The sequence below is a fragment of the Lissotriton helveticus genome, chromosome 7 (genome assembly GCF_964261635.1).
Source record: "Lissotriton helveticus chromosome 7, aLisHel1.1, whole genome shotgun sequence".
In the NCBI taxonomy this organism is placed as follows: Eukaryota; Metazoa; Chordata; class Amphibia; order Caudata; family Salamandridae; genus Lissotriton; species Lissotriton helveticus.
The window spans coordinates 253,530,634-253,555,444 of record NC_136068.1 but is presented as its reverse complement, the minus strand read 5'-3'; the positions used below and the strand labels follow the sequence as shown (position 1 = coordinate 253,555,444).

Genomic DNA, 24,811 nt, shown 5'->3' with positions numbered 1-24,811 from the left:
TCAATCCCTGATAAAACATTCTTCATGATTCTCTGAAAACAAGCAGCTGCGCTGGCTAAACCAAAAGGCATCCTAATAAACCTGTATGCACCAATGGGGGTTACAAAAGAAGTCAAATGTCTTGACTCCTCATGCAACAAGACCTGGTGATATGCTGCTGACAGATCCATAACGCTAAACACAGTGGAACCACCCAACTTTGTCAAAATCTCATTGATATTAGGCAAAGGCTGCCTGTCAACCCAAATTGAACCATTTAAACTCCTGAGGTCCACACACATCCTAATTTTGGTACCCTTGTCCTTAGATGCCAAAACTATTGGCGCAAGCCATTCCGAGGATTCTATCTCCTCAACTACACCAAGCTTCAATAACCTATCAATTTCAACTTGAAGTGGTTTTAACATGAGATTGGGCACCTTCCGAACCCTATGTACAACAGGCTTGGCATTCCCTTTCAGAATTATCTTGTGTTTGAAACCTTTCAGGAGACCCAAATCTTCACTAAAAACTTCAGGAAATTTCTCAAAAATGTCTGAAAAATCGCCCAAATCAGAAACTAACATAACCTGTTCAGGAGCGTTTGGATTCAAAATGATCCCTAAATTCGTTTGATGACGCCACCCAAGGAGGTTATCTCCCCTTTTTGCAACGTAAACCTTACCAACAGTTTCTCTGCCTTTAAAAGCAATGGTTTGGATGGAGTATCCGAACACCTCAATCTTTTGTTTAGCATACCCAACGGGATTGATGTCAGGAGCCAAAAGTTTGATTTTATCACCATCAAAATTGGTAAACCAAAACTTGTCACTGATAAGGGTGAACAGTGAACCAGAGTCAGCAAGTACGGGAACAACCTTGTTGGCGATTTGGATGTCACAAGAAGGCATAAATACTTCATCATCATCAACTTGACTCACTCCATTAACAGTATCATTGGTAATACAATGAATAGAATCCTGAGAGTACACTTCATCATCATCAATACAATTAACTTTGTTGCTTTTACACATCTTAGCATAGTGGCCTTTTCTTCCACAATTTCTACAAACAGTACTTTTAGCGAAACAGTACGGATAGTTCGGTCCATGTTTCTCGCTTCCACATCTGGGACATCTAAATTTATTCTCTTAGTTAAAACTGTTAAAATTGTAACTTTGTTTAGGTCTTTCAACTTTAAAAGTGGTTTTCTCCTGTTTGGAAGGAACTTTACTAACAGCAACACTAGTCTCTGGTTGAAACATTTGGCGATGTTCATTACTTACACTGGAAACAGAATCAGTTTGAGAGGGACTTTTCCTAATCTCTTTAACCCAAGTAGAGGTATGTTCTACACTCTCAACAATAAGTATGGCCTCTTTCAAATTAGGATTTTTAGATAAGTTTTTCCTGGATTTTGAGATCATTGGTACAGCGAACAAGTTGATCGCGAATGAGGGAGTCAGTCAAAAGTTCAAATTCGCAAGTTTGTGCAAGTCGTTCACATCAAAGACCATGTAGCAACTGACACTGTAAACACATCACATTCTAAATGACATGGTTGCATTCTTAACAAGGAATGCACATACTTAAAGGTAAAGATACAACAAAACGGCCTCCCGGGCTGACGGACGCCGGAATCGCGAATGCCAAGGCTGCCTAGTCCTAACCATACACATTTCTTTCACCCCATTTCTTTACCATTTAATTATCATATTCTTTATTGTGAGTTCTTTATCATCCTTGCCTTCTCTTTTTATCACTGTTTTCCTAGCGATCTCTTGTTCATCTCCCACCCCCTTTAACTTTTCCCTCAATTGCACTGGGTTTAAACTCAGATAATGAAAAGTGTAACCAACGAGTGCCGGTGGCTGCCATCTGCACCCACCCGTACAAATTAAGCACTAGTATAATGCTGCGGACACGCTCGCTACCTTCATGGCAAGCGGGTATACTTGCTTTGAAGAGGTAATCACTCGACGGCGCTCATAAAAAGCATTGCAAAGTGGATACTTCATTTATTTTAACGCGCTCACGTGAATAATTGCCTTGTGATTGTTGCTCTCTACCACCCGCAGCCCCGTACATATGCAAATATCTGCTCATTCCTCGATGCTTGTGGGACGAGCTCGACTTCAGATCTGCAATCGTTGGCCTGTCATTCGCTCCTTAGCACTAGCTCCTGAGGTGAGAGGCTGTGACGCTAGCCACAAAACGATCCCTAAAGGGCATTTAGGCCAATGCCATTGGGAAGTGAGATGAGGTTCAGGGCAGAGAAGGTCAGCTTCGAGAAGAAATTCATCCCTAGGTTTCCAGCAAATCCTCTTAAATTTACATGTTCAAAGCTGAATACTTGAAGCTATAACGTGTATAGCAAGATGTGACTCAGTAAGTGCTCTGTTATTGGCACTGCTGTCTGTCCTTTTCCAGATACGAACTCAGTTTACCTCAGGAAATGTCACTTGAATTAGTAATATTGCTATATTGGGCCACGGTTTAGAGGTTCCTTATTGTAGGCGGTACCAGCCCCCATTCCATGGGTCATGCTAGATTCGGGTGCAGGAACCGTCCAGGGAATTACTGTGTAGACACATCATCGCTTTGCTGTTGTATCAGTTTGCTTTTTGTGCATGTATCCAACCTTTGCACCAAGAAATGAGGAATAACTAGTAGCAACAACAGTCTTTGGAGCTGTTTTCTTCACATGGAATTTCCCTTCTCGCACACTTTTTCCAGCACAATTTCCTCCACATTACACATGAAGGAAAATGTGCTAAGCGCAATTTGTGCTGATTATGTGATGTATAATAAGTGTAAAAAGAGCAAACACTGTTTCTGCATGATTTTATTCAGGCTCTCATTGAGGGAGGCACGTTTTGGGTGTTACTACCATAACCAGTAAATACTGGCAGAGTAGGGCACGCATTTACCAGGTGCTGTATTACTTTGCCAGCAATTTACAAGTTCCGAATCTCAAAGTGGGGTATACGGTGGTAATGCTGTACTGCTGGACTGGGCCCTAAGCACATGAAGGGGAATTTTCTGACTGGTTGAAGCACTTCTCTAAAAGCTTTCCAGAATACAGGTGTCAAAAATCATGTGTGCGTTGATCCCAGCATGTTCACTACCACACCTTAGGGCTCGAGTAACAGTACAGTTTCAACCCGATGGGGTTGGTAATTCCATTAATCCGCCCTCTCCGGGCCAAACTACCTTGCCAGCACAATGCGCTGTGTAAGCATACTACTTGGCACAACACTGATAAACAACAGGTTTAACTCCGTGTGGAAGAGGCTGCCACGGCTGGAAGGAACGCGGGACAAGATTCACGTCAGTGGTTCCAAGTCATCGATGAACGAAACGGGGGAAAGGTGAGACAGTGACATCTTGTAAAAGAATAGCATTGGAAACTTCTCGTGGATAATTAAATAGTTCAAATTTCAACCAATTTAATAGTTCAAATTTCAGCCAATTTAAAGCTCATTTCACGTCAGTAATTTGTTAACCGAATATCAGAAATTAATTGTAGGGGAGCAGGACCCGGGGCACTCACCGAAAAATTGTCACCAATTTAACATGCTTGTTAGCCAGCTGCAGCGGGGTCCGCAAAGAACATCATGGAGTTATTGAGTCGTCAGTGGGATGAAAAGCTGTGGGACGAAAAGGTGAATCATGTGAGAGTACATGTGAAAAGCGTCTCCCTAGCTCTTGTACTTGAAGAAGAATGAGGGCGATTGTGTCGAGGCGACTATGAGGATATAGCAAAACCAAGTGCGGCCCGTCACAGGACGGACAGAAGATGTGCAAGCAGGGACTGCCTTTACTGGCGGCGAAAAAAAAGTTCCAAGTTTATCACGCCAGCAGTAAAGCATCCAATCCCCACGTGCACATCTTCTGTCTCGTTTGTCTCCCCACGTGCACTTTGGAATCGTATCGATTCCAAAAGGCCTCTGCATCTGCATGGCAGGGCGGTGCATGCGCTGCTTTCGCCAGGCCAAGACCTAAAAATGGAGAGAGGAGGCTTTGGGTCAGCACCTTTGCCGTTCCCTCGCATGTCTTTTTCATATTTTGCTATTGGTTGGGTGGGTTTATCATTACGGCCCTTCCATTTCATGGATGGTTACCGTGTCTAATTTGTATTCCCCGTTAGATTTTGGTAATGGGGCTTCAAGTGGTCCTTATGTTAGACGAGAGGTCAGAGTTTTATATAGCACAAACTCGACCCGAAGGTAGCAGAGCTCTTTACATGGGCACCAGTTGTGGTACAGAGGGACATATTCATTTTGGTTAGGCCCAGGGAGATTAACGGCATGATTCATGAAGCGAAATTGCGCTCGCAATAGCTGCGAAAAAGCTATTGCGAGCGCAATTCACAAAATCGGCATTCATAACAGATTTAGCGCTTTCGCTAAAAGATTCGGAGAATTCCGGAAGGAAAGCATGAGCGATTCGGAATAAAATAGCGATTGCGCAATCCAATCGCAATCGGTATTCATGAAAAATCGCTATTAGAGAAATAGGGCAAAATCGCTAATTGTGAGGCGCAAATTAAGGACAACTCAAAGCAGGTGGTAACCATCAAAGTCATGGAAAATAAATATTTGAAAAACCGTTGCCCAATCAGAAACAGATGCAGGCCTGACCAATCACACATAAGGAGAGGCAGCAGCAGCATTAGGAGTTTCACAATGCCAGGACTGTACATGGTGGTCAGGCGGCGAAGGCTACAGCGAGCAGCACGGAGGAGACGCCGAATCCAGGAGAGGATATTCCGCCAGCGGGTCACCCTGCTGGGCCAAACCAGAGAGCAGATATATACCTAGTACCGCCTGGATGGGGCTAGGATTATCAAGCTAATACAGGACCTTGACCCCCTGATGCAGCACCCAACAAGGCGGACAAATGCCGTGCCTACACATGTGCAGGTATTGTGTAGTCTGCACCTCCTGGCCTCTGGGAGTTTCCAGGGGATAGTTGCGGCTGCTGGGGGGATATCCCAGCCCACCATGTCCCGCTGCCTACACAGTTTCCTTGACGCAATGCTGACCCAGCTACACCAGCACATCAAATTTCCCACCAGCCAACAGGATTTGGATTTGACCAAGCAGCAATTCTACAGTGTTGCCCAGTTCCCACATGTGATAGGCTGCATTGACTGTACTCACGTCCACATATGCCCACCAGCTGCAACCGAGTACATGTACCGCAATCGCAAGTCCTACCACTCCCTCAACATACAGATGGTCTGCAATGCCAAGTCATACATCACGGACATTGTAGCCCAGTACCCGGGGAGTACACATGACTCCTTTATTTTCCGCCACAGCGGCCTCCACACACGACTGGCCAGGGGAGACTTTGGTGAAGGACACCTACTTGGTAAGTACACTTGCCCCACAATGTCACACTGTGATGTAGTATCTGCGCTGCACAGGCACTCACACTCTGCTCTTCTCATGCAGGTGACAGTGGCTACGCCCTCCGCGAATACCTCCTCACACCATACCTCAACCCTGCGACACCACAGCAAAGGCGTTATAATGTAGCGCACATACGCACAAGGAATTGCATAGAGCGGACATTTGGGCTACTTAAAAGCAGATTCCGCATACTGCACAAGACTGGTGGGGCCATGTACTACAGTCCTGATGTGTGCTGCCGCATTGTGGCTGTATGCGCAATATTACACAACATTGCTACCAAGCGCCGGATACCTGTAGAGATCTCTGGCAGTGAGTCGGAAGGGGACGACCGGCCACCAGCACATATGCGTCATGCACGCGGGGAGAACCCAGCTGAAGGACACAGACGCCGCAACCACATCACTATGAACAGTTTCTAGAGCCCCCACTCCCCTCACCCAACAAATCACAATTGCATGCCAATGTAAATAATGACAGGAGGCCCATGTATTATGCATGAATAAATATTATTGTTAAATGCACAATAATAATGTTATGTCTACATTCATCAAATGTTAGCAGTATTGCGCCATACTGCTCCTAACTAGACACTGGACATGCTTGTATCAGCAGCATTTTCCAGAAAATGTACATGAAACTCCATTGCGCCTCTGGCGCGCAGCACCCAAACGCATCTCTGGCTCTTCCTCTGGGACGGCACGTGTCCCTGTAGTGGGCCTGGTGCTGCGGCGTAACACGCCAACCACTGAGGCAGACAGGCTGCTGACACTGGAGGTGCCCTCACTGGTGTCGTCCCCCTCCCCCACATTGCCTGTACCAGTAGGATGGAGTGCCAGCATGGCAGTGGTGACCTGCTCCAACACTCGTCCAACATCCTCAACGCATTGGATCAACTGCTGCTGCTGCGCCAGGGACCGTCGTGAGAGCTGGGAGGTGGCATTCCCGATTATATAGTTAGAGCGGGTGTAGGCTGACAGGCGCGTAAAGAGCTGCCGGTGGCGGCGGCGGGCGGAGTTGCGCTGCGATATGAGCGCAGCAGTGTTGGCCTCCATGGCTGTCGTCATGCGATCCATCCTCTCACCCACATTGGCCACATTGCGGCCAATGTTGTTTAGCTGCAGTTGAATAGCCCCTTGCCGTCGTGCCTGCTGTTGGTGTATGCGTAGCATCCGGCGCTCAATGCTCAGGCCTGGCACGTGCACAGCCATCCCCCTCCTGCCGCTGCGTGATGTGTTCTGCTGGCGAGCCCTGACATGCCTGCTCTGCTGGCTGCCCACAGTGGGTGTGTGCACTGTCACCACAGTAGCTGCACCAGATGTAGATGGTTCAGCTGGTGGTGGAGTTGTGGTTGTCAAAGGTTCAGCGCCGTATGGTGCTGGCGCTGTTGGTCTTGCCCTGCCTGCAGGGTTAGGTGCTGCGCCTGATGGTTCTGGCGCTGTTGGTCTTGCCCTGGCTGCGGGGAGAGGTGCTGCGCCTGATGGTGCTGGCACAGTTGGTGTTGCCCTGCCTGCAGGGTTAGGTGCTGCGCCTGATGGTGCTGGCACAGTTGGTGTTGCCCTGGCTGCGGGGAGTGGTGCTGCGCCTGATGGTGCAGGAAGTGTCGGTGTTGGAACCTCCTCGGCATCCTCTCGTGCCTCATCAATAAGCAGCATGTCGCTGTCGCTGCTGTTGTAGGCGCCACCTGTGAGAGGAATTGGACGTACATTAATTGCATGTATCTGTCACACGTGCAGTTGCTACATGCATGCTGGTTGACATTCCCTGCCTGGCTTTGGCATTGCTTATTTTGGGACATGTGAGGCTGCATTGGGGTTCTTCTACATTATGGGCAGACTACATGTCCCACAATGCTTTTGGGCATGACCTAATGTGCATTGTTTACATGACTTGGGATGAATATGGGAGTCTATAGGGCCATGACCATTGTTAGGGGACAGGGTCGCAGTCACATGCCACTTACCTTGGCTGTCTTGGCTGGGTCGGGATGAGTCCAGATTGACGACACCTATGCACGCCTCTGGCTCCATGGTGTCCTCCACGCGGTCCTCCATGGGGGTATTGGGAGGGACAGTAGGTTCTCCGCCCCCAGTAGCATGTGTCTCGCCCAGCCTCTCTGCCACCCTCTCCTTGGCACGACCTCGGAGGTCGTACCACCTCTTTTTGAGCTCATCCAGTGACCTGTGTGTCACGCCCACAGCGTGCACTTTAGCAGATATCCCAAGCCAGATTCGACGTCTCTCCATCTCCGGCACCCTCCTGGAGTCCTTCCCAAATAGTTTGGAGTGGTTATCAACCACTCCCTCAATGAGGTGCTCCAACTCCTGCTCAGAGAACTTGATCTTCCTCTTGCGCCCGGTGTCACTGGGCCCTGGTGCAGGCTCCTCTGACATTGCTGCAGTCACAAATGGGTTAGTTTAGCGACTTTGGGAGGTGTCCTGGAAGGAGCTCTGTTCAGCTGCAGCCTCGAGATCAGCCTCACAGTTCTGAATGGGGGTGGGAACTGCCTGCTTCCTGGTTGTGATGTCATCACTGTGCTCGAAAAGCGACTTCCCGTTTTTGCGATCTCGCTACTAGCGAGATTTCGCTAATGGGGATTTGCGATGGTGCTAAATAGAGACGGATTATCTGGGTAATAGCGATTTTTCGGCGATTTTCTTTTGTCGCTATCGATTTTTGCGGCCGTGTGCGATTCGCTTTATTTTATCGCTAACTATGATGAATTCCGATCTGCGACTTTCGATTTGTGAATCGCTGTGAATCGCAATTTGAGAGTCGCAGATTTCCTTTTTCATGAATCAGGCCGTAAGTGATTTGCCCAGAATCACAGGATGTTGATCATCCCTTCCAAGACTCGAACCCGGTTCTCCAGCTTCGAGGTCGACCGCCCTAGCCGTTAGGCCACATCATTTCCTGTTATGTCATGCTCTGTGATTTACTTTGCTGACACAGCAGCATTTTAATTGCCCAGCGAAATATGGGCTCACATGTTCCCACCAGAACCACAGGTAAACAGTACAATATTACCACGATGAATGTAAGGACATGCAGTCACTTTTAAATTGAACTATACCAGTGCTTGTAAACCTTTTAGAACCACAACCCAATTTTTAGAACTACAACATTTTGTGACTCATCTACCTTTAATAGAGATGAGGCAGGAGATTTTTTAAATGTAACTAAAGCATGGTGTAGTAGCTACTGTCATTCACAGGCAGCACATTTTCCTTTGAAATGGCCACTCAATTTGCAAAGACATACGGTTTAACTGATAAAACTGTATTGCACACAAACGATAATGTGTGGAAATCTGATTTCAGTGAATATTTTTCATTTGTGCATCACCAAGTAAAAGGTCTTGATTTGTTTTGATCCCACTATAATCTTTGTTTCCATCACACTTCAGAATGACCAAAAAATGTACTTCATGTATGATTTTCTAACTGCTGAATATGTACAGTTCACTTTTCACAGGTATTTACATGTATGTTTCGCAAAAACATGACACACTACATCCTTTCCTTTCATTCGCCCTACGAGCAAGATTCACATAAATCACTTGAATTCACTTTCTCTGACTGCAAAGTGAGAAGAGTTTGTAAACTCCAATCCGTGTGTTAAAAAAATAAGAATCAATTTGTCAGAAGACCTAGCGGGACATTTTACCTCTGTCTTTTAAGCACATCAAATATGACCAGTTACATGAAGAATTTAATAAAAAATCAGGAGTAAAAAATGGTGGCTGGGTCTCATTTATTATAAGCCTTGGTGAGCCCTCCCTTATGAACGTGCTGCCAGGCCCAGGGTCTCCAGAGCCTTCTGACGCGCTCTGCGCCCGCAAAAAAGAAGGAACTACCGCGCAGGCGCTAGACCTAGATTCATTCCTGAGGCGGAAGCCGGGAGCTGTGTGTAATTTTGTACCTATGTACTTTTAAAAATTGAATATAATTTGGCAATTTTGCTCACTTTTTAACTTCGTCGCCGCAATCGCCCCTCTCACTCAGCCGAGTAGGCGCTGAGCTGCTACATGCCCACGGAGGCTGCAGGCCAAATCGAGCGGCCATCTTGGGGAGGTACGCAGGGTGGCGGGCTAGTCTTCTGACGCGCTCTGCGCCCGCATAAAAGAAGATGGGCATGCCTCCGTGCAGCGGGCGCGCCGACGACCCGCCGAAGGTGCGCCAAAGGAAAGCCCGTCTGTGCCCGTCCGAGCCCACACGAGCCCAGAGGCCAAAGATCCTGCTCAAAATCATGTAAAATCTATTCTCCCCACTCACTTATCATACTCCTCTGACTCTCTACACAACATTAGAGCTGTAGAACTAGCCAACCAACGCCCAATTATAAGCTGCTTAAAGAAGTTCCCTAATGTACTGGAAGGCCCGGTAGCCTGCAGACACTGCTCTTTTCAGAGCGACCTGCATATATCTCATGCGCTGCCAGCCCGACCTCAACGAATTTTCTCTTCTGAGGGCCCATCCTACATTCTATGCAATGTGCGCTCTATAGCCAAACACCCTTTCGAAATATGGGATATGATTACTTCTCATTCCCCAGAGATCTGTTTCCTTACGGAAACATGGCTGAACCCTTCAAACCATCCTATTATCAACATTGCCATTCCAGAGAATTACAAGTTCATCCATCTCGATCAGGTGGGAAAAACAGGAGGTGGAATAGCCATCGCCTTCAAAAACCATCTTGGCATATCTTGGCTATTCACGCTAATAGACGAGAGCCTAGAAATAGGCATTTTTAAAGTTATTATATCCCCCACGGAAAGCTGGATAGGAGCCCTAGTCTACCGGCCCCCCGGCCCTAGAGCCAAACTAGTAGACTATATAGCCATTCATGTCCTCGCGTCAAATACATTTTTGATGTTGGGCGATTTTAACTTTCACTGCGAATCACATACAACAGAGGAGGCAAATAAACTCCTCGCAGATCTGGAGCAGCTAGGCCTCTCTCAAAGAGTAAATGGTCCAACTCACCTGGCGGGTCACACCTTGGATTTAATTTTCTCCAATACTGACCAGCTTGTGTGCGACTCCCCGTGGCCCCTCACCTCGACCGACCACTCCATGATTAAGTTCTCCACCCCCAACATCGACCTTAAATCTACCAAACAGAATGCGGCCAGGAAACAATCAACCCGCAGACCCTGGCGTAAGCTTACGCTAGAGGCCTTCAACAGTGTTCCTTGTGATACCACTAACATACGATCAAGACGTATCCACTATGCTGGCCTCCTTTAATAAGGCCTTTGTGAAAGCCTTAGACAAGACTTTTCCGATAAGCAACAATCCTAGACCAGTCCCTAATCGAAGCTCAGCACAATGGTATTATAAAGAACTAAGGCAGGAAAAATCTTCCTGCAAACAACTAAAGAGACGTTGGCGAGCGAGTAAGTCCTCTCAGAACAGACAGATATACAAACAAGCTCTGGCCAGTTACCACCGGAACCTAAAGTCGGCGAGACGCCTTTATGTTCTGAGTCAAATTGCGAGTTCCAGTAACTCCTCTAAAGCCCTTTTCGAGATCGTCATGGATTTTGTATCACCCGAAGTATGCAAACAAACGCCCGTGGAATCCCAGGAACTTTGTGATTACCTAGTCGCTTTCTTTCAGGAGAAAATTTCAATCATCTACTCCAATTTCCCTCCACCTGACACTACACATTTGCGAGCCCTGCCCTGCCCTGAAAGATCCACAAACCTGATTCACTTGATTGTTTTGCCCCTGCCTCACTTGAAGAAATAACCAAAGTACTAAGTGTGGCTCTGTGTGTGTGGCTCTGTGTGTGTGGCTCTGTGTGTGTGGCTCTGTGTGTGTGGCTCTGTGTGTGTGGCTCTGTGTGTGTGGCTCTGTGTGTGTGGCTCTGTGTGTGTGGCTCTGTGTGTGTGGCTCTGTGTGTGTGGCTCTGTGTGTGTGGCTCTGTGTGTGTGGCTCTGTGTGTGTGGCTCTGTGTGTGTGTGTGGCTCTGTGTGTGTGTGTGGCTCTGTGTGTGTGTGTGGCTCTGTGTGTGTGTGTGGCTCTGTGTGTGTGTGTGGCTCTGTGTGTGTGTGTGTGTGTGTGTGTGTGTGGCTCTGTGTGTGTGGCTGTGGCTCTGTGTGTGTGGCTCTGTGTGTGGCTGTGGCTCTGTGTGTGGCTGTGGCTCTGTGTGTGGCTGTGTGTGTGTGGCTGTGTGTGTGTGGCTGTGTGTGTGGGGCTCTGTGTGTGTGGGGCTCTGTGTGTGTGTGGCTGTGTGTGTGGGGCTCTGTGTGTGTGGCTCTGTGTGTGTGTGTGGCTCTGTGTGTGTGTGTGTGTGTGGCTCTGTGTGTGTGTGTGTGGCGGTGTGTGTGTGTGTGTGTGGCGGTGTGTGTGTGTGTGTGTGTGTGTGTGTGTGTGTGTGGCGCGGTGTGTGTGTGGCACGCTGTGTGTGTGTGTGTGTGTGTGGCACGCTGTGTGTGTGTGTGTGTGTGGCACGCTGTGTGTGTGTGTGGCGCGCGCTGTGTGTGTGTGTGGCGCGCTGTGTGTGTGTGTGTGTGGCGCGCTGTGTGTGTGTGTGTGTGTGGCGCGCTGTGTGTGTGTGTGTGTGTGTGTGTGGCGCGCTGTGTGTGTGTGTGGCGCGCTGTGTGTGTGGCGCGCTGTGTGTGTGTGTGGCGCGCTGTGTGTGTGTGTGTGGCGCGCTGTGTGTGTGTGGGGGGCTGTGTGTGTGTGTGTGTGTGGGGGGGGGGGCTCTGTGTGTGGCTCTGTGTGTGTGGGTGGCTTTGTGTGTGGGGCTCTGTGGGTGTAAATGCAATAGGTCATGCATTTGCGAGCGATTAACTTATTGGCATTGTACATGACTGCCATTTATTTAACGATTAAGCTATTGGCAATGTAAATGACAATGCCATTTATTTAAGATTTAAAAAAAAAGTCATGAGCAATGCCAATAGCTCTACCTTTAATAATGCCGAGACCATTGCATTGTAAATGCTTCTTTAAGTAGTCTCACCTAGTGCAATCGCCCTGGTAAGCTTATTTCCTTTGTTTTGTTGCACCCAGGAGAATATGACTACTTTCAAAGTCACTAGTGAGTAAAGGAGTCTCCAGGTGTGTGGTATTAATTCCATTGAATCTTTCCTCTCCTCTACACCTCTCAAATATGTTTGCAAGCGTGGCGAGGAAGGGGAGGTGGCGTAACGGAAAGCATGGTCACAGTTGACATGAAAGATAATGCCTACTTGGTACAACAGTATTGGAGACAACGGTGTCCTTAACCTGAAGCTCCGAAGGTAACAACCTGCTCCCCAGGACTCGGGAAAACTGTTCATTGGTGGTCACGCTTAATTGTCCGACTTCTGATTAAAATGGGTTGAAGTTTCCTCTTAAAAACATCTTGATTTAGAATTGCCTTACAGTTACTATTACATTTTCCTGTGCTTTCGTAATTCATAAAAATGTACAATTTTTGCTGTTGATATTTGCACAAAAATAAGTCCTGGCGTTCAGCGCAGCAAATGGGTTCTAAGTGGGAACTTGAATTTCATGTCACCCAACCATTTTTTGACTGCTCTCTTTCTTAAAGTTGCAGGGATCTTTACAGCAGATTTTATGTCTGGATTGGTTCACTGGGGAGCAGACACTTGGGGATCTGTAGAGCTGCCAATTGTTGGGAAAGTAAGTCATTTTTTTTATATTCATGAAAATAATTATTACTTGTTCCTGAAATGTTAAGCTTGAGTTTGCTGTCGTTTGTGATTAGTGGTACATACCCGAGATGTCAACCAATAATGATAGGCAGTTGAGGGTGGGCACGGATGGGTAGAGTTGCTTTTCAAAATGTTATGGCTGATAGGTCCCAAGATGAATTTTAACTTCAGAGAAAAACAAGCAGGTTTCCCACTCCCTTTTAGCAATGCATCAAAGCTACAACTGATTTACTATGGTTTGGTGGAAAACTTCACCATTAATGAACACTGTACGATACAGTTGGTCCCTTGTTTCTTTGGATTTGTGATGCATTAACATGGAAACACAAAACGTCCATCCAACCATACACTTAACTGCGGTCCTTCTTTTTATAATTTTATTTTCTATGAAAGGGATAATCCTGGTGGGTACGTTTAACCACAGATTCCTCTCTTTTTCAATATCCCCAGGCACCAGACTAGATCCAGATTTGTAACAGCAGTTGCTTCTGCAGCCCAGTCGGAAATGCTATCAGACTCCATGATGGCCTTGTACAGCCCTGTAAGGGACCGTACAAAGCTGCATATAGGCACCACCTCTGCACTCTGACGACAGTTCCTATTTTATTTCCATGGTTTTCGACACCACTCCAACTCTCTGTGATGCATCCCTTGCCGAGTCCCAATCTTGCTCCAAGTCATCGGGTACGTCAAAATCAAAGTCTCCCATAAAGGCCATGCAGATTTCTCTCCTGCCATTCCCACGTAGGGGAGAACCGTACAGTTGGCACTTCAGTGGTCCAACTCCATAAGTGTCATATGACTACAAGCTCTTTCCAAAGCGGATTTCTCCGTGCCCTGAATTTTCCCCACTTGTCATGGACCCTTGAGCAGATGGAGGTTTTCAAAGAGGCTGCAGATTTTTAAGGTGATGTCTGCTTCCTGTAGATCGCCTTTAGGCTCCATGGAGGCGAGGGAGCCCCCTGACACTAACCGGAAGGGACATTTTCCCCGCTCCTTGCCTGTTCTGGCCCCAGAGGCCATGCCAGTTTGGATAGCACCAGCAATCTGTTTCTATCAATCTTGTTTCAATGACGTTTTCCGACCTGGACCTGGTGTTGGCCCATGTTGCACTGTGAAATAACCAAAGCGCAAACACCAACCTTCGATGATCCCCAGTCCCTTCCTCAATGCCAGTACTACAGGAGGCCAGAGGCTCTATTGAGGAGGCAAACCACTTACTTCCCCCTCACTATACTGATGTTGGATTGTGTTTGGACTTCCACATTCTAGCAGTCTACCTACGTCTGCTGAGATTGTGCAACAGAAGCACTAGATCTAGTACTTTCAATTATTGAGAAAAAAACAAATTGTTCACTGAGTTCTTGCAGCCTTCCATATCGTAACCCTTGCTGCCATTTAATGAGGCCCCGACAGACACCTTGATAACATGTCCTCATTGGTGAAGAAATGTTTTCTGTGCCCAGTTAGTTGCCCAGGAACAAGGTTACAGCATAGGCCAGCCCAGGGAGACGGAGCATTCCCTTTTTTTAAACACCTGACCCCAGAGAGAATAATGGTCCAAGCCGTCCATGAACAAGGCTAACCTAAATGTGTTTCATTCTGCTCCTTCAGATGGGGAATCTGAGTGCATTGGCATATTTTGTAAGAGTATTTTCTTCAATCAGTTGTGCCCTTGGTCCCTAAAAGGTGTACGTCTTCTCAGCTGAAGTACAGATGGCCATTGAAACCTTTCACGTGCGACCTTGTCGACCATTCCTGAGGAATTCAGGAATGCCCTTGTCAAAACAATTCAGGATACACAAGACCCCGCTAAATGTTTTAGGGCAGACATGACACTACAAGCTGTATAGGCCGTGCCATTGACACCGCTGTTATCGGGCAATATTCCTGAATGTGTACCAAAGGTTTCTTTAGCAACTTGCAGGCATTCCTAATTAACATGCCCTTTGACTCTGGGATCTGGAGAGAAAAGGCTCCTCTGCACCCACTGCAACAGTGTTCAAGGCACTTTGATTTCCTCTTTCAAGAGCATGTGCAACAAGTTGGGGGAGGATTTGCTTTTTCCTACACGGCTGTAACTCCGTAACTTCAGATCACTAGGTTCTACAAATTCTTCAGAAATGGTATGCCCTGCCTTTAACATTATCCCCCCTCTGTATCCCATCCGGTTCTCGCTCAAGCTTCAGTGAACCATGCTGCCATCCTTCTGCAGGAAGCTCAATTGCTTTTTGCAAAAGGGGCCACGGAGGGTATCGAAAGGAGTGAAGGGTGAGGGATGTTTCTCCTGCTACTTCTTGGTGGCTAAGATGAATGGAGGTCTTGGGCAATCTTTGATCTTTTGTGGGTCACTCTAGCCTAGGTTTTTTCTACTGTGGAGCTACAGGATTGGTTTATTTCCTTAGACTTGCATTCTGGACACAGTAGCGTTCAAGACCTTTCAATCCCTGCAATGATTCCCTGATGTTTAAGGTTCAATTGTCTGTCTTGATGCAGCATCTTCTCAGGCTTCCTGAACTCCCAGCGTCTTCATCCTCCTGGCTTCTTGTGCCCACTGGCACATGCAGCCCCTCATGAAGAACCTTCATTTCTAGTGGGGACAGAACCAGGGCTGCAGTTCAGATAACATCTGTTTCTCAGAGGGGAACCTCTAGGGCCTACATCGCTGGAAGGTGGAACACAACTTGTCATGCAGCAGACCTTTCTCCCAACCAGGGCTCACAGTAGTAACCAATACATAGTTGGGGAGGTCACTTGAGGGAGGTAGAGATGAGGGGTCTATGGTCCCCAGTGGAACAAAAGCTCCCAGTCAGGCTTCTGCAGCTTAGTGATCTGTCTAGCTCTGAAAGCTTTTATGCTTTTATGGAATTCCACATGACGGTCTGCAAGGGCTGTGAAAAGCCCTTGCAGACCGTCATGTGGAATTCCATCAAGAAGAGCAGTCTGAGGATGTGGACCTTGTGTCATGAGACACTACGCCTTTGCAGATTGCTGGACTGTTGAGCTATAGCCACAGTGGCCAATCATCTGGCAGGGTTGCTTGATGCCTTAGTAGACGAGTCCAACAGACATCAAGTGTCTTCGACCCGGAGTGCCTGAGGACAACTTTGCCCGGTTGATGCCCGGGCTGGAACTTTTTTCCACACCAAGAATGCATAGTGTCTTGATTACTTTGTGCTGGAGTTCCTGCCAAGAGAGTTCCTATGGGAGGCTTTCCGCCTGTACTCTCCATAAACTACACCTCCATGCACAGAGACTAAACAGCAATGACTAATCATTTTCAACTTGCCTGCTGAAATAGTAGATGTGATTCTTGTCACCCAATCAATCTATTGGGGGCATTGGGTGAAATTTGTGCCCTAGGGTGGGGGCCGCCAGCTTGACCCTCTGCAGGCCACGTTATCTGATGTTTTGTTTTGTTATTGGCCCACTAGGTTTTGCAGTGGACACAATTGATGTCTGCTCTCTCTCAGCCTTGTTGCATTTACCTTTGTTCTAGAAGTCGGTTGTGATGAGTCCCTAAAAGGACTGACGCACATGTTTACACTAATGACTTCCATTACGGCAATGGAACTTTACATTCTTAGTGTGCACGCAGTTCAAACCTATGCTAGCTGTACTCTATAGCTCTTCACCATCAAGATGGTTTTCCTCATCGCAATTACATCTGCCTTCTATGTCCGTGTGCTACAGGCACTGCTAGTACAACCTCTGAAACCAATTACTTTTGTGACAAATTGGTGCTGAGGACCTTGCTTTTTTTTGCCCAAGTTTGTATCTCCCTTCCGCATGGAACAATCCAACATCCTTTCTGCTTTTTTTCTCTCCACCAGATCCAGCTAAAGAGAAGGAGAGGCTTCACTGGTTACTCTGAGAACTTTTAGCTTCTACATTAGCCATACAAGGGAGCACCACGTGGTTTAAAATCTTTTTGTGGGGATAGCCAGTTCTAAAATTGGGAAAGGTGATGCGTAGACAAACACTGTCCATGTGGATCATCCTGTGCATAAACATTTCATTTACTCCAGTATTGGAGCTTTCATAGATTCACATGTCTGAATTATTCCCCGTCCTCGAGACGGGAGTCTCCGGTATATAAAAAAGCAATGCTTAGTGTATAGCATACTGAAAACAGGCCTAGGCCCCTTTCCCTTTTGCAACCCATAACCTTTGTTATGTAAAAGAGACCAAACTTGGATCTGGACCAATCAGAGCTCCTCACCCTCTAGAACACTTCTGAGAGAACCTTTTGCGCCTCAGATATTCTACCGCACGTTGTGCTAGGGAGTCTCCTTTGAGCTCTGCTCAAACTCTATCTTTTCAGCCTTTTTGAGGAACTTTGTTCTTTCATCTTCAGTTGGATTTGAGAATACTTTGGACTGTCTTAAGGTACATTCTTTTTAGAATGTCTGGAAAAGAAAGGTCTATTTAGAGCCTGTGCTACCTGCTCTAAGAAGAGGCTCTACACTGATGACCCTCATGAAGACTGCATTTACTGTCTATACCCTGATCAGGCCAATGACTGCAAGGTATGTCGCGCTTTCTCTAGTAAGACACTTAGAGATCGTGAGGGATGCCTTTTAATACGGCTTCAGATGCTAAAGGCTAGAAAGGATGTTATCTCTAGTGACAGCGATGAGTGATCCTCCTCTACATCTAGGAGATCTCACAAGAGAAGAAAATCGCCCCAGACTCATTCCTCAGAGGAACGCCCTGGGAAGGCCCTAAAAAAGACCACTCATGGGCCTTCTGGGCGTAGTCCTTCAAAATCTCTTCAACCAAAGGAAAAGCAGAGTAAAGGACATACTACTGGTGAGAAATCCTCAAAGAAATCTACTTCTGAGCCATCAAAGTCACCACCTCAGGTCAAAGAGCCCTTCATGAAGCCATCTTCTATGCCTCCTGAGGAGAAATCTAAGAAACCTACATCATCGACGGGCTCGTCGACTAAGAAACCATCGTCGTCAAAGATAGAGGTAAAGAAAAGGACAAAGTCACCATCATTGCCTATTGTGGGGTCGACGACATCGACGACGATCGCAGTGATGACAACGACCATGTCGCCGACGGTGACGACAACGGGGTCGTCGATGGGAACATCGACAACGGTTACTATGGCGTCAACGACGGAGAGTGCTCTATGCCTGGTGATGACGATGACGATAACGATATCGTTACCAGTAGCGTCGACGGCGATCTCCTCGACGACGTCGAGAGAAACTCTAGAAAAACAATTACTTGTCCGTAAGAAGATTACGCCAGAGGTCACTTCCCCGAGCAAAATTACTCCTAGTTCCATCACATCTACTGGAGGAGGAGAAGGAGGAGAAGGAGGAGGAGTCGGAGGATGACGGACCCTTTGGTTATGCCAGTAGTCCATCACAACTGCATCTGAAATGCCAGGAGGATGATTACGAAGAGGGTTACGGAGAGTATCAGAACCCCTCGCAGCAACACTATCGACAAGGATACCATGAAGAAATGGTTGCTATGCCATCCTCCATGATGATGGATCTGCAGTTTATGCTGGCAGACTATAGAAAGAGATTTCCGCTGACAATAGCTTCTCAGGAAATTCCCGTGTCACGCCCACGTTCCATCCCGGCTACTCCAGTCAGAAGCAGGGAGCCACTACCAGAAATTACGCCTCCAACACCTCAAGTTCAACATCACCAGGATCTGGTTACCACGGATGATGATGATGATGATGACTAGGAAGAGGGAGAAATAACGGATCCCAACAAGGAGTGGGATGACTACCTGATCCCATCTCCAGCGTCTCCCACACCAGTACCTGCGGATTCCCCACCGGTGGATATCGGTGGATTCCATAATTTAATGGAAAGAACCGCAAAGAGATTTCAGCTTCCAATGGCTACGACTCAGACGTAATGCTTCCTCTATGATTTTAAAGAGCCATACCATAAATCGGTTAGATCTATACCAATTGTCAACCATTTGTGGGAGGAAGGCTTGAAGGTGATGACGACATCAGCGACGGTTACACCTGTGCTCACTAGACTGGAAAAGAAATATATGGCCCCTTCAGACGCACCAGCGTGTTTACTGGGCCATCCTAAACCGGATTCGGTAATTTCCCAGGCAGCGCAACAAAAATCTAGGAATCCACCGGCGCCTATATCTGCACCTCCAGACAGGGAGGGAAGAGGTCTGGACAATGCGGGGAAAAGGTTTTCTTCTTTTTCAGCTCTCCTCGTTAGAGAGGCAAATGCCCTTGCCATTCTGGGTAGATACGACAGGCAAATGTGGTGTGATATGGCTCCATGCATAGACCTCATTCCTGAGAACAACAAACAGGAGGCGAAAAAAGTTCTGCAAGAAGGAGAGAGGACTTCGGCTGAAGTCATCGATTGTGCGGTGGACATCGGGACCACAACCTTTCTCTCCCTAGGGGGTGCGGTGGTTCTAAGACACCAAGGTTGGTTAAGAGCTCCTGCCTTTAGACCGGAGGTCCAAAATAAGATTCTGGATCTCCCATTCAATGGGGAAGATTTGTTTGGAAGGCAAGTAGATGAGGCCCTTCAGGCTATCAAGAAAAATACAGATACGGCAAAGGCCCTAGGTACATTACAATATAGTAAGGTGCCCTTTCAAGGCGCCTGAGGAAGAGGACAACTATCTAGGGAAGATACCCCTCTTATTCATCGTCATCACAGCAATACCATCAACAATACTGACCGAGACAGTCAGGGAGCTATTCTATATCTGCTCCAAGAGGATGAGGGGGTCATCAAGGAAAATATAATGATAGAAGACCATGACAACCTCCAGTATCCGGCTTAATGTATTCCTTCCCCTCCACAAGTTCCCCTGGGTGGAAGAGTCCCTTCCCATCTACATCATTGGCAAACAAAAAGGACAAATGGGTCCTCAACATCATACAATTTGGACATGTGAGAAGTTGGCCTGGCATATGATGTCTACTATTCTAGTGGGACCCTGCACCAGTCCAAACAACCTTTCTTGATGGTAGGTTTAAGACAACCTTTATAGAAAGCTATCCTAGTGGTAGCTGTGGAGAGCAGCCTTGAGGCTAAGTCTTGAAGGAATTTAAAGCAGCTTGTTTTACCAGTCTATAATCTCTTGAATAATCAAATGAAAGTACACCACATAAGGTGTGTATATATATATATATATATATATATATATATATATATATATATATATATATATATATATATATATATTCTAAACACAACCCCTCTAGTCTCTTTATGAGGCTAGAGGCCAAAGTACAACACAAGAACTTTAAATGGCACACAGTAAATAGCACAGTATACGTTTTTGCCCTGGGGCCTCACAAACCATATACTAAAATAGTGGTATAAGAACCACGTGGGGGATAATAGTGAGGCCTAGGGCCTGTAGAACTGCTAGGGCAATCAGGAACCACCCAAGGTAGGGATGCAGGAGACCCATGGGGGACGCGTGCAGTGTCTAAACACAGACGCGAATCACCATAGACTTCTATGAGGAAAGTTTAAGTTACAAAGTTAAAGGTTTAGGACACTTAGCAGTGGAATGCGAGGGAACCCCTTCAGTACTGGACACTGAGAGTCAAGACCCACGGGAGCACCGAAGTACTTGTGTTACCTCACTCGGGGAAGCCGGGTGCATAAGTGTCTTTTCATGTCGGGTTTCGTAGTCTATTCCTATGGAGAGCTGCAAGAAGTGCTGCAGGCGACCAGGAGCAAAGTGTCTGGATGGATCCAAGGGTGGATCGGAGATCAGAAGAACCTGAAAGCAGAGGGGACAGAGTCTGGGTCACTAGCCAGTGACCAGGATGGCGACAAGATGCCAGCCGATGTTGTTTGTTTGTTTGTTTTGTTTGCAGAGTTTTATATAGCGCGAACTAGAACCGAACCGAAACAGTTATCAGAGCGCTTTACATAGCACCAGTTACGTTACATGAGGACACACTTTCATTTTAGGCATGGGGAGATTAAGTGATTTGCCCAGAATCACAGGAGGTTTTTGGCGTCGTTACCGAGACTCGAACCCAGTTCCTCCAGGTCCGAGGTCGAGCGCCTTAGCCGTTAGGCCAACCCCTCTCCCCTACACATGTTGGGTGCTTTAAGGTGAAGTAGATGAAGCTTGACTCTTCAGCTACGAGGACCAGGAGGCATCGACGACGACCAGGAGCTGGATTTGAGCTGTCCCATGAAGGATGTCGAGTGCTGCAGCGTCTGTATCGGATTGGACCCAACAAGCCTTGGCAACAGCAACCCACGCAAGATGACAAGATTGTCTGTGGTGCAGACTAGCAAAGTCTGAGGGGCTCACCCTTTGGAGGGGAGTCAGAGCACGTCTGGCGAAACCAGGAAAGCTCAAGAAACAAAGGATTTACCTTCGTGGGGACCCACTAGCCAATGGACTAGGGATCGCGAAGGAGCCTCGAGCTGCCGTGAAGAAAACGGGCCCATGGGACACTCGTGGAGTGTAGGCCTCTCGGCTTCGGTGCAAAAGGTGCTCGGGGCAAGGGCGACAAATAGCCAATGCACAACTTCGGGAAACTTCGGGAAGTAGGTGCAGTTGCAAAATTGCAGGATGTCCAGGAGTTCCGGTCCCACGTCTCTTGTGTCTGCTGCGTGTCTCAGCTTTGTTGGGATCTCGTGTTGGCCTCAGAGATGCCTGTGAGCTCGTGTCCTGTGTTGCAGATTCTTCGGGATCCGACGGGAGCCTAAAAAAATGCAGATTGGCAAGATGCTTTTTGGTGCCTGCTTGAACAGGGAGGTCACTCCTTGACCCCAAGGGAGATTTCTTCCGTCTTCCAGTCCATATGGAATGTTGAAAGTCCAGGATTTCGTATTCAGAGTTTCGTCCAGGGTAATCTAAAGTCCTAGGGACTGGGTTCCCATACTTATACTAAGTTTACGGGTTGTACTAACCCTAGGGTCCCACCTATGGGAGGACCATTCACTGAATGCATCCCACCCTGCCCCAATACACTAAAGCCTGTCTGGGGAGGTGCTGGCACCTCCCTGGACAGGAAACCTATTGTCCAGGCCTCCCCTGCCGGAGGTTTGTCCAGCAGCAGGAGGTCAGACTTATGGCTGTGGCAGCAGCATACATTTTGTGATGCTGAGGCTCTTTAAAACGATTACTGGGTATACCAGTGTGTACATGTCTTCTCCCTCTAGAAGGGTGGAATGCTACCCCCTCCGCCAGAACTGGCAGGGGGTGGGGGGGGGGGGTAGTATTCCAAAGTGTTTGACACCAGACACGACATGTTTTGATAAAGCCAAACCAAAGTTAGCATTAACCGGGAGGATTATAATGCACTTAAGAGTATATGGTATGGCCATATCACAGAACAGCTGTAAAGAAGGGTTTCTGAATGCTGCAGAGGGGCGCAGTTCATGCTAGGGCACCCTATCACACAAAACCAAGCACTCTGCCTTCAGGCTGGTCAAGGCCTGCCATAGGAGTGACTTATAGGTTAATATGTGTCTGTTTTAAATGGTTGGATATAGGTATACTATATCCCAGTAAGGGGTGCTTACACCACCTTACCCAGACTGCAAGGGCAAACCTGTGGTGCCATTTTGGAAGGCTTCCCTGGCGTGGCATAATACATGCTTCAGCCCCTGGTGGGCCTCTGGGGTACCTATGCCCTTGGTACCTAAGGTACCATATACTAGGGGCTCACAAGGTAACTCAGTAACCAATCTGGTATGTACCTAGTGTACATGGAATCAATTTAGAGAGAGAACAGCTAGGCTGTGGTCCTGATTAGCAGGGCCATAGCCAGACTAAAGTCGCTAATCCAGTGAAAAACAGCAAAAAGTGGGAGTAACCATAGGAAGCAGATCCTACTGTCCTGCAGGACATACTCTAGAATTTCTTCAATTTCCCCCTTGCTCTCCACCTACAAGTCGAGAGATCAAACCTTTATCTCAAATGCGCCGGGAGATTCTGACAATGCTCCGAAAGGGAGCAATAGAACCAGTGCCGATCTCCCAGAAAGGGAGAGCATTTTATTCCCGTTCCTTCTTGGTCCGGAAGAATGCTCTCCAGTGGCGTCCGATACTGGACCGAAGATCTTTGAATACTTACCTCAAAAAACAGTTATTCAAGATGGTGACCCTTCAAGACATTCTACTGCTCTTAAACCCAGGGGATCATATGACCACCCTAGACTTGCAAGATGCATATTTTCATCTCCCCATTCATCCTTCCCACAGGAAGTATCTTCGGTTTACAGTAGCCGGAGACCATTATCAGTTCAAAGTACTGCCTTTTGGCCTCAAGTCTGCCCCGAGAATTTTTACGAAATATCTAGCTCCGGTGGCAGTCTTTCTCAGAAGACGAAAACACCAAGTATTTCCATACCTGGACGATTAGTTGATAAAGGCCCCATCGGAAGCTTCAGCTCAGACTTCAACTAATGCATGCATACAGTTGTTTGCTGAACTGGGACTGACGTTGAATATAGAAAAATCATCCCTTCAACCTTCCAGAAAGATCACATTCCTAGGGGCAATTCTGGACACCTTAGAAAACAAAGCATTTCCCTCCACAGAGAGGACAACTGGGACTTGTAACTCTAGCCAAGGAGTTCATGAGAAAAAAGTGTCTTTCAGTACATAAATACAAATCGCTCCTAGGGACGATGTCCTTGTGCATACCTCTCATTCCTCTTTGCCGACTAAAACTACGTCCAATGCAGGAGGAGCTCGATCGGCAATGGTACCAAGCAAAGGGATCCTTCGAGGACAAAGTAAATGTCAGGCCAGCTATGCTGCAGGCAGTAACATGGTGGACCCAAAGCAGAAACATCTCAGTGGGTCTTTCTTTCCTTACCGAAACAGCTCCTTTGGTGATTACCACGGACGCATCTCTGGAAGGATGGGGGGGGCAGTCCTCCAGTATTCACAGGTCAGCGGTCGATGGAAACGTCAGGAACAACAACTTCACATCAACTTGTTGGAGCGAAGAAAAGTAGGCTTGGCGCTGCTGGATTTTCTACCAAGAGTTCAGGGAAGATCTGTTTTGGTGCGAACAGACAACACAACCGCGATGCACTATCTCAACAAGCAGGGAGGCACAAGATCACTCTCCCTATCGCGGGAAGCCCAAAAGATATGGAAATGGGCTATTGAACACGGAGTATCTCTAAAGGCGGTTCACCTTCCGGGGGATCGGAACATCGAAGCGGACACTCTCAGCAGACAGAAATCGGCCTGCCACGAGTGGGAACCCAACCAAGACATCTTACTAAGAGTCTTTGGTGAATGGGGAGTACCGACAGTGGATCTGTTTGCAACAGCCCAGAACAAGAAATGCTGGTTTTTCGCAAGCTGGCATCACCAACAGGGATCGTGGGGGAATACGTTTTCGATGGCATGGTCAGGCGTATTTGCCTACGCCTTTCCACCGATTCCCCTCCTGCCACGGGTGCTCACAAAGATGAAGAAAGAACCGTGCAAGATAATACCGATAGCCCTATGGTGGACCAGGCAACACTGGTTCACATAGTTGCTCCTACTGTCGGAGAAACGTCCAATACGTCTACAGCAAATACTAGCAGTCTTGACTATGGCCCAGGGACAGGTGCTTCATCCAGACCTGAATTCACTGAGATTAGCGGCCTGGCTCCTGAATACTGCAAATTTCACCATTTAGAAATTTTGGCAAAATGCAGAGATATACTATCAAAGACAAGGACTGAGAGCACAAATAGAACGTATAGGATGATGTGGAAGAGATTCTGTTTAT

At 47.4% G+C, this 24,811-nt stretch overlaps 1 protein-coding gene across 1 annotated transcript in view; it reads left to right on the top strand.

Annotated features, from left to right (window-relative positions):
- PEDS1 (plasmanylethanolamine desaturase 1) overlaps positions 1 to 24,811 on the top strand; it is a 215,378-nt gene that overhangs the window by 111,556 nt on the left and 79,011 nt on the right. The window contains exon 3 of the mRNA XM_078652029.1: positions 12,949 to 13,040. Coding sequence (XP_078508155.1) covers positions 12,949 to 13,040 — 92 coding nt within the window. The remainder of the gene's footprint in view (positions 1 to 12,948; positions 13,041 to 24,811) is intronic.